The sequence below is a fragment of the Odontomachus brunneus genome, unplaced genomic scaffold (assembly GCF_010583005.1).
Source record: "Odontomachus brunneus isolate Ranch 3 - 2012 unplaced genomic scaffold, Obru_v1 Obru_scaffold_041, whole genome shotgun sequence".
Classification (NCBI taxonomy): Eukaryota; Metazoa; Arthropoda; class Insecta; order Hymenoptera; family Formicidae; genus Odontomachus; species Odontomachus brunneus.
In genome coordinates, this window is record NW_022639491.1 from 1,775,944 (window position 1) to 1,786,330 (window position 10,387).

Genomic DNA, 10,387 nt, shown 5'->3' on the forward strand with positions numbered 1-10,387 from the left:
AGAACTTCTCTCTCATTGGTTGTAGCTCGAAGATTCATGAAGATAATCGACAGAACTCTTCGGAGACCAAAACTCCGGTCGGAACGCTGGAATTATTAAGAAAAATTTCACTTTTTCAGGACTTAAAAATTTTCACAAAATGAGATCAGAAAAATGACAATAACTTTTTAACGATTGCACTAAATGGATTTCATCATTAGAATTTTTTATAGAACTCTTGTGGTGCTATCCAGAACTCCCGTTAAAATGCCGGAAATACGAAAAAAAATTTACTCCTATGGGACTTAATAGAACTTTTTCTTTCTCTCTTTTTCTCTCCCTTTCCCACGCGATATTTTTTTTCTTCATTATAGATCTTAATAGAGGAAATAAAAAGGGAGACGATCGCCTTGCCCGGAACTTTCTATTATGCTTGAGATATAGCAGCAGTTTATCGAAAAAATGACAAACCTTCTTTATTAGATATTGGATTATAATTATAATTGAGATAATTGAGATAATTAAGATAATTGAGATAATTGAGATAATTGAGACAATTGAGATAATTGAGATAATTGGGTCAATCTAATGCATATCGAAATTAAAGTCCTATGCTCTTAAATGACAAAAAAAGCACAAAATGCTACTTATAGTTTCTAAAGAAGTCTTCTCAATAAAGCTAGTAGGTCAAATAAAATCGAAAATGGTTGATATATTTGAGAGTGTAAGATATATTTAAGGATTATAAGAAGATCTAATATTGAAGCGTAAAAATGGACGTTTATTATTTCAAGAAATCCTCTGCATTATCAGTAATAAAAAGAAAATTCATTTGTAAAATGCTTCACGTTTAAATTGTGGATATTTAAAACACTTCTTGAATCTCCTTTCAGACTCGAGTTGAAATTCCAGCCCTACTTTCAACCTGTACTTTCCAACATCTTTATATTTTGGAGGATTAACATATGTTTAATACACGCACAAAACTAAAGTTTCACTTAACCCTTTTAAATGATAAAGAAAACGTATAAAATGTTACTTGTAGATTCTAAAGAGAACTTCTCGACAAAGTTAGTAGATCTAATAGAATTGAAAATGATTGATATAGTCTTTAAAGTAGGTATTAATATTAAATACTAATATTACTACTATTAATATTAAATATTAAAATTAATATTAAATATTGAGATCGAAAGTAGAATTAAAATTTCAACTCGGAGTATTCATAATTTCAGAAGTTCATAAAGACACATAAATAGTATTGCCTTCTTGGTCTAAATCTTTCCAAGTTATAAAAAGAGGGCGGCCAAGATATGTCTATATTCTCGGCAGTCCAATATGGAGCCGATATACAGTGTTCCCAAAAGGTGGTACCAAATTTTAGGGGTATGTAGTACTCGTTAAAACAAACCAAAAACTCTTAATGAACAGTACTCGGAAAACCTTTTATTTCTGAGTTATGAAGCATTTTGTTCAACAAGTCGCGGTTTACCGCAGTCAACTAAATTTGGTTTGAACTGTCCGGTTTCACGTAAGCGTTGATGAATTTTGCTAAACATTCTTCTACTTGGCTGTCAGCGATTCGGATAAGCTGCATGATATAAGCGTGCTGCTTTAGAAGCATTGTCTTTTGCTCTGCCATACATAAAATGAATATCCGTCATTTCAGAATTTGTGTAAAAATTAGCCATTTTTCAGATATTCAATTTATATATGGCAGAGCAAAGGGCAATGCTTCAAAAGCAGCACGGTTGTATCATGCAGGTTATCTGAATCGCCAACAGCCAAGTAGAAGAATGTTTAGCAAAATTCATCAATGCAATGGACGGGGGACACATTGAACATTTATTGTAAATTTTAGTTATTTTCTATTTTTCACAGAATAAAATGCTTCATAACTCAGAAATAAAAGGTTTTCGGAGTACTGTTCATTAAAATTTTTTTGTTTGTTTTAACGAGTACTACATAACCCTAACATTTGGTACCACCTTTTGGGAACACCCTGTATATATATATGTGTACACACACACACACACACACACACACACACACACACACACACAAATATATATAATTAAAAAATTAATATATATATATAAAAACCACATTGAATAGATTGATATATGAATCAGAATTATTCTCTCTCTATATGTATACAATTATTCTATTATATATAATTATTATATAATAGATCAGTTTGCGATCGATTTAACGTTGGATGAGCAAGTGCTTGACGTACTGTTATTTGTTTCCGCATCTACCCACACAGCAGGAATGTCCCAAATACATCATAGGGATATCTTGAAGATATCACATATCCCAAATATATCTTTAGGATGTCTCTATGATATATTTTGGATACCTCTGCTGTGTGGATAAAAGATCTACTTTTTCTATCGAGCTGTTCGCCGCCATATTTGTACTGTAACTGCTTCTCGGGGTAACACGACAATTTCCCGAAAAATGGAGGGAATAAGATTGGTACCAACGAAAACCTCTAGATGACATAATTTCAATTTCTAAGGATTACTGACACTGTTTAAGTGATAAATTGTTAGTTTACGTAAACTTTTTGACAGATGTGTGCGGTTAGGCGACAGTTTCCTGAAAAATGGAGGGAATAATGTTGATACCAAGGAAAATCTCTACACGATAATTTAAAGATCTGTTCTTTGTAACTGCACACTGCTGAACTAATACAAAAGGTTAGAATGAGAAAACGTATATTTGCTTCACTTCAATTTATTGCACCAGTTCAGCAGTGCAGTTGCAAAGAATAGATCTTTAAATTATATCGTGTAGAGATTTTCCTTGATACCAACATTATCCCTTCCACTTTTCGGTAAACTGTCGCCTAACCGTGACATGAATTATAGATTTTCAATACTGGCAGTGAATTTCGGAACGCAGCCATGGAAAACGCGGACTTCGTATTCTAATTTTTCTACACCACAGAAATTTGACGTTGAGTAAATCTTCCATATAGTTCGTTTTGAGTGTTCACGCGCTATAAGCGTCATTCTATCTTCCTTCTACATGTAGGTTGCGTTCGCTTTGGGCGCTTACGTGCTGTAAGCGTCATTCTATCTTTATCGCTTATTACATGCGGGAAGAAGATAGAATGACGCTTACAATGCATAAGCGCCCAAAGCGAACGCAGTCATAATGAGTGATAAAATTAGAATGACGCTTACAGCACGTGAATGCCCAAGACGAACGCAGCCAAACATTTTCTATTTATTATACTTGTGTGCATATCTTGAGAAATATTTAATATTAAGAATTTTTTAGAATATTTAGCTAGTAACAAATGAAAAGAGAAAAGAAAAAAGGAAGAAATCTTTAATAATACGCCAAAAATATTTTACATTAGTTAATTTTTTATTTTATTGATGGATATTAAAACATTTTGAAATAAATAATTTATAGCATATTTTGAGGAAATAATAATAAACAACATGTGCCATGTAAAAATTAACTTCAGATAGCACAAGATTTGTAGGAGATGTTCTCAGGACGTAAACGTTCTCAGAATGTCTTTAGGATATCTTGGGGAGATATGTTTTGTTTGGGATACTTCTTGTAACAGATAAATACGTTTTCTGTTCGTCTGTACGATACAAATCTCAAATAAACTCTAATTAATTAATTTCGAAAAAAAAATTATCTTATATGTCCTAACAGTACAGATGCCCAGGAGACGTCCAGAGTATGTCCTGGAGACGTTTCTAGGTCTTCAGGACATCTCTGGGACGTCTCCAGAAGACCTTATATTGTATGGGTAAATATTATTCGTATATAACATAAATTGTACGATACGTCATTTAAATTCGATAACATGGATTTATAATCAAGTTGCATTCCAAAACATTTTTTTCGAGGAAAATTTTACTTTTAAATCTATAGTTCATGTTACATACATTATAGACTTAAAAGTAAAATTTTCTTTGGAAAGGATGTTTTGGAATGCAAACCTAAAAGAAAAGAACGAGGAAAAAAAATTTTTATCTTCTAAAAAGAATTTTTGAGCTTAAATCTGTATCGTAGGAATTCATAGACATCATGGACTCATGGATATCTTTACGTTTGTTAGGTACTCGAAAATCGTTGATGATTTTGCGCTGTTTCTTGGGATCTATTGATACAGGCATTATACCGACGGATTGCATTCCCATCGATTCCGAGGAATATCTGTGAAGAACAATGAAATACATAAAAAACTGTCCTTTTGAATGTTCGTTACTGTGATTCCGATAGTTGTCGGATCGGTAGGCGTCGTTGCGCAGTTTTTCCGCGGTATAAAAAAGCTGCACAACGACGCCTGTCCGATTCGACAACTGTGGGAACGGAATAGTATCCCAGGGCCCTGATTCTCGAAAATATATCGCATATAACATTTAGTGAAAAGCTATAGTTCATGTTACGTATACTATAGCTTTTCACTAAATGTCGTATGCGATATATTTTCGAGAATCAGAACCCTGGGGTACTATTCCGTACACGCTTACATCCGACAGTTGTCGGTAAACGTGTACCCTTATAGAAATATCATACTAAGAATCATTGATAATTACTTATTTTCAGTATTAAAAATACTGGATAATAAGTAATTATCAATGATTCTTAGTATGATATTTCTATAAGGGTATGTAGCCCTATTCTGTAACTCGTTATTGTAGTTAACGACAATTTCGTTATCGTTGTGCAGCTTTTGTATACCATAGAAAAGCTGCGCAATGATAACGAAACTGTCGTTAACTCCAATAACGAGTTACAGAATCCAAACACTGGGGCCCTATTCCGTAACCACTTACCGACAATTATCGGATTGGTAAACGTCGTTGCACTTTTTTATACCATAGAAAAGCTACGCAACCACGACTACTGATCTGACAATTGTCGATAAGTGGTTATGGAATAGGGTCTCTGGAGGTACAAACTCCCGTCTGGAAAGTGGTACGCTCTATACTTACCACCCTCTGCAATAGTCTTCGGATATAGCCGAACTAAACGGGTGACGTCATGCGGAGTGGGGATGCACGCCAATTGAAGTATGAATGACAGACGTTATAGCAAGCAATAGCAAGCAGCATATACACGTATACAGTTGTGTGCATGCATATATGTATATGTATAAATGTATATCTCTTACTATTTTTATAAGATGATAAGAATTAAAAAATGAAGAAACTGAATAAAGGGTGCTTTCCAGTTGCGTACACTGTGTTACACAAAATCAGTTTATTGATTGCATATTATCTTACAAGATATTTTAGATAATATGTGACCAATAAACTGGTTTTGTGTACGTGTGTGTCAAAATGTGTTAAGCAATTGGAAAGCATTCTATATAAGATATCCGGTAACTCGCGCAATGCCGTATCGCCACTCCGCATGATGTTATTAGTTGAGTCCGGCCATATCCGGAGACTATCTCATAAGGCGCGATTAAAAACGGGGGCCAATTTTTACAAGAGGGAGGTCGTACCCCCTGCGTACGACAGTATTATCGGACATGTCGATTGGTTGATAGATAGAATACTCTTAAAGTTCCTAACTTTTCTTCCAGATACCTCAGAAATTCTCTATTCGACAGCCAATTAGAACGTCCGACAAGTTTGTCGTATGACATATGTAATATTAACTTTAAGAAGGAAGAAAGATCTACGGTCATATCAAAGTCTTTCATTTTTGAAAAATCATAAATCTTTTCTCTTAATATGAAATCATGAAAAGTGAAAAACTTTACCTAAAAAAATTAAAAGACTTAACCTCGAAAATATATGATAATATTTACTTTATAAAAATTCACGTTGGAGGAAAAGATTCATGATCGTCTTAAAGTGCTGCAAAATTCACTTTTCATGATTTTATACTAGAGAAAACAATTACATGATTGATAAGTAAGATCGAGTTCACGATCTTAGTGAAAAGATCTTAATGAAAAGATTCACAATTGATACTCTGACCCTGGCGAAAATAGAAATTGGAGAGTAAATAAAGTGTAAACAAATAGTAACGGAAGTATAAAGCCCGTATCAGACTACGGATTAAGATTGAGATTGAATTGAAAATTGGCCAATCAGAGCAACGTTCACCAAACTTGAGCTTAGTAAATTTTGCTCCGATTGGCTAAATTTCAATTCAATCTCAATCCTAATCTATAGTCTGATACGGGTTTAAGTGAAGCGCTTACATTTCCGTCAAGGCACCTTTACATGGGAGCATCGAGCGTTAAAGCGGTAGCCAATCAACGTACCGCTTTCCGCAAGAACTAAAAGTATACTTCTGGAACCTGATACGTTGATTGGCTAACGCTTTAACGCTCGACGCTGGAACGCTCCCATGAATTGGCATCTTCACTCTTTGTTTACACTTTATTTATTCTCCAATTTCTATTTTTGCCAGGGGATGTAATTATCTTCGATTCGAACGCGCGTGACGGTAGCGTGTGCTAATTGTTCTCTTCGAGTTTTCAATTCTTACCCAGAGCTAGATGGATGAATAAAAATTCTAGAATTTAGTGGTGTCTGTATCGTGCTGGACTCGCGACGCGAGGAATTCTGTTGGATTTGAGCGGACAGCTTCTCAAGTTTATCCTTCTCGAACGCATCCTTCTTTAGACGCATATATTTTATCGTCAGCATTTTCATATCCTGTGCCATAGTCCAGTGCCGGTTCTTTATGACGTTGTACTTCTTCTCCTTAAAACGCAATCGTGGTATAAAAATACAGCATAAGGATTATAAGTAGAGAATAAAAGATAGTCGGTTGCGTGTGTGATATATACAAGTTCGATAAGATAGTGCATAACTATTTTCAACTGATTGTTTCGAAACTCGTCGACACGCAATATGTCGAAGAAACATGTCTTGAGAGTTTCAGCGAGCGGCTCGAATAACGGTTTCACTTTGGGCGGCAACTGCTCACCCAGTTCCACGGTTAAGACATCGTTGTTTCCGCACAGGGTGCAGTGCTTCTCGGCTACAACGCGACAAAAACAATGATAAATCGAAGATCGTAAACAATACAGAATCGTCACTTTTTCGAGGCTTGTTCTTATACGAATACCTTTTTGCCAGCAATCCTGACAATAAATATGAGCACATTGTGTCAAGAGATACGGCTGTTTCCCTCTGTATTTCAAGGTGAAGCATTTATTGCATATTGATGTATTTAGAAGAAATGTATCCATGATGAAAGCTATGTGACTGAAAAAAGGGCGAAACATGCGATTCGTGAGATTGTTGATATTTTTCTCCCATCTCACTATTACTTTGAAACCGCTCATACAGCACCAAATACATCCCAGAGACGTTCCAAAGACAATGTGATATCTCTGGGATGTCTCTGGGATGTATTTCGGACATTTGTGCTGTATGGGCGAAAGTGGTCTTCTCAATCGCGTTATGGTAGACCGAGGCAAATTGGATCAAAATAAATTTTAAGACAGTTGTCGTTAGTTTCTTGTTTCAAACGAGCTGGTTAAGGTAACCGACGCAAAATAGCTCGTTTGAAACAAAAAAACTAACAATAGGACTGTCTTAAATCTTATTTTGATCCGTCTCGGTATGCGTCTCGGTCTACCCTCCGTTTAAACTATTTACATACCTAGATAGTACAAAATCTTCAGAGAATGTTCTAGGATATTTTTAAGATGTATAATGTGCTTAGAATATCTTTAAGACGTCTTTTGAAGATTTGTGCTGTATGGGTATGGTTGTTTCCGGGGAGATGTTATTTAGCGCTATGAGCGTCCTCTGTCCTTGTTTAACTTTCAAGAACAAACAAGGACAGAGCACGCTTATAGCGGTAAATAGCGGTTTCCTGAACGCAGCCTATATGAAATATAATGTCTGTCTGTATATTTCTTTTAACATTTAAACTCTTGACCGATGTGGATCAAATTTTGCATAGCTATTCTCTAGAACTCTGCGGAAAATATGGACTACATGAAATCTGAACACTCTACCCTGACTTTTCCCTTTGATACTTTATGTTAATTTAGATATTTCTAGATATAAGAATTCCAAGTAACACTGGACAGTTTAAGTTAGTATATTAGATACTGATTGAAGTGATCAAAACTTACTCACAGTGTATGTGCACCAAGACAATTGAATTAATCGAGTTTTATTTCTTTGACGTGATGCGACTGAGGATAATTGCGAACGACGCGGTTCCAAAGATCCAAAATGGCACCAAGCATTCAAACATAACGGGAAGGAATAAACGGTTCTTAAGATACCTTTACATGGGAGCATCGAGCGTCGAGCATTAAAGCGGTAGCCAATCAACGTGCGACTTTCCGTAAGAACTACAAATATACTTCTGGAACCTGATACGTTGATTGGCTTTAACACTCGATGCTGGAACGTTCCCATGTATTGGCACCTTTATTGGTCAATAGTATAACTCAACGTTGGGTCAGAAAGATTTTTTACACCTGCTGCCCCCACTTCTGTCATATCAGCAATATAAACAGTATAACCTCCACTATTCCAAGACGATGGGAAAATATCAGTAGAAATGTCGTCGCAACTGCGACAGTCGCAAGTTTTTCATCTCGCGACATAAACCTTTTCGATACGTGCCGAATATCTACAATATTTCCCCCGAAATCATGGAACTTATGCGTACTCTCATCGGCCGCAACCTCAAACGATCATTTCTGAAAGCGCCCGAAAGATTCTGTGTGCAACACGCACGATACATCAGGTACCGAACGAGATAGATGAAATAAATTATCGAGTAATGTTTCAAGTAACAATGTCTTATATGTAGTCGCGAACGAAGAAAGAATTAATTTCACATTCACTTTTATTCGAATATGTTGATTACTATTCATTACTTCTTCATTTATATACATGCGTTGTGCGCAGAACCATGAGTTAGAAAAAGACAGAGAATTGTTTTACAATCTATTAATTTAAATAGCTTTTATGACGCAATACCATTGTGACAATAGGTCTTTGCAAATTATATGTAATGGTTATCGAGTTTTATATGTAATAGTCAGGAAATGTTAAGAAAGATTTAAACTTTTAATAAAATATATTTATATCTTTTCAGGTTAGCAGAAGTTGGTAAACTAGAGACACCAAAACTACAAGGAAAATATGAAACAGGTCAATTGATTCTACACAGAGTTTTCGGTTATCGTGGCGCAATTCTTTTCCCTTGGCTGGCCAGAGTATATGATAGAGATATATCTAGTAAAAAAGATGAGTATGTACAGTTATTTATAACTATATAGTTTATTTTTAACTTATACACTCATGCAGTTGCTTCTTTGCTCTAATTTGTGTTACAAATTATTTAGCAATAGGTTTATTCTACTGTGCTGTCTGTAAATTATTTCTGGTAATTATTTGTAAATACTTGCAATATGGACTTAAAATTCTTGACCGAAGCCTGTTTATTTGTGCAGAAAGGATGATAACAATTTTAACAGCGTGGGTAAAGAAGTAAAAGGTAGAACACATACATTTTATCAAGTTCTGATTGATCAGCGGGATTGTCCTTATATAGTAAGTCCTTATATACTACATAAGAAGAATAATATGCATATTCACACAAGCTATAAAACTTCTTTATGTATCGCTTAGCGCGCTCAAACAGAAGCAGTGACTTTCCTGGGCAATCACGAAAGCAGCCGCAGCTTGTACGCCATCCCAGGATTGGATTATGTTGCGCACGAGGATGTCTTACCATATAGCACAAACGAGAAAGCGGCTTTACAACATGAATTGTTTGACAAGTTCCTGACTTATGACCCGGACAAAGAACCATGCTTTGTAGCGCAGGAGACTCTTCGAGCATGGCAAAAAAAGAATCACCCGTGGCTCGAATTGTCTGATGTGCATAAGGAAACAACAGAGAATGTTCGTATCACCGTCATACCTTTTTACATGGGTTGCAGAGAAAGTCAGACGACTTCTGTTTACTGGGTGAGTCAACTTATTGTTATTCTCTAGCTGGTGTTTGGTAAGAATTATTAAAATAACTATTCTATTGAAAGAAAGAAAGATACGCATTTACTTAAAGAGATTATTCACTTAAACCAGAATGCTTCAAAAATTTAATATGACATTTATCGCGGTAAATGACATTTGTAGTTAAAGTTTGATTTGTCTACACATGGTTCATAAGAAATAGAATATCACAATTTTGCACATACAACCTTATGACAGAAGCAATATAGATGACTATTATTTCAATGTAACTTTGTAAAAAGTGATACCATTCAAATAAAAAAATTACCCTTATAAATGTTATACATTAAGAAACGCGGGATAGAAAAAAGAATAATATAAAGAATAATATAGCCACTATATATATATATATATATATATATATATATATATATATATATATATATATATATATATATATATATATATATATA

The 10,387-nt window shown here is 34.9% G+C and overlaps 2 protein-coding genes across 4 annotated transcripts in view; one reads left to right on the forward strand and one right to left on the reverse strand.

Moving 5' to 3' along the window:
• Window positions 1–3,339: 3,339 nt before the first annotated feature.
• On the reverse strand, window positions 3,340–8,194 carry LOC116844396 (probable E3 SUMO-protein ligase RNF212). Of its 3 annotated transcripts, none has more exons than XM_032815873.1 (5): window positions 8,076–8,194; window positions 7,051–7,190; window positions 6,770–6,963; window positions 6,466–6,683; window positions 3,340–4,170 (listed from the first exon to the last, which is right to left on the reverse strand). In XM_032815873.1, exons 2-5 carry the CDS (start codon window positions 7,172–7,174, stop codon window positions 3,984–3,986), a joined length of 723 nt encoding a protein of 240 aa, XP_032671764.1. In that variant the 5' UTR covers window positions 7,175–7,190; window positions 8,076–8,194; the 3' UTR covers window positions 3,340–3,983. The 3 variants fall into 3 exon arrangements, with proteins under 3 accessions (XP_032671764.1, XP_032671765.1, XP_032671766.1); XM_032815874.1 differs by having other exon boundaries at window positions 8,072–8,168; XM_032815875.1 differs by lacking the exon at window positions 8,076–8,194 and adding an exon at window positions 7,591–7,768.
• A 233-nt stretch (window positions 8,195–8,427) lies between these two features.
• LOC116844471 (polymerase delta-interacting protein 2) overlaps window positions 8,428–10,387 on the forward strand; it is a 2,660-nt gene continuing 700 nt past the window's right edge. Inside the window, exons 1-4 of the mRNA XM_032816003.1 lie at window positions 8,428–8,697; window positions 9,052–9,207; window positions 9,410–9,509; window positions 9,588–9,929. Coding sequence (XP_032671894.1) covers window positions 8,603–8,697; window positions 9,052–9,207; window positions 9,410–9,509; window positions 9,588–9,929 — 693 coding nt within the window. The 5' untranslated portion in view covers window positions 8,428–8,602. The remainder of the gene's footprint in view (window positions 8,698–9,051; window positions 9,208–9,409; window positions 9,510–9,587; window positions 9,930–10,387) is intronic.

Excerpts from the sequence above, each read along its gene's own strand:
- LOC116844396 (XM_032815873.1), bottom strand. The coding sequence starts at position 7,174 with ATGGATACATTTCTTCTAAATACATCAATATGCAATAAATGCTTCACC. Across the intron at positions 6,684-6,769 it reads TGCACTATCTTATCGAACTT|GAGAAGAAGTACAACGTCAT; the intron begins GTATATATCACA and ends TTGCGTTTTAAG. Across the intron at positions 4,171-6,465 it reads ATTCATCCATCTAGCTCTGG|ATATTCCTCGGAATCGATGG; the intron begins GTAAGAATTGAA and ends TGTTCTTCACAG.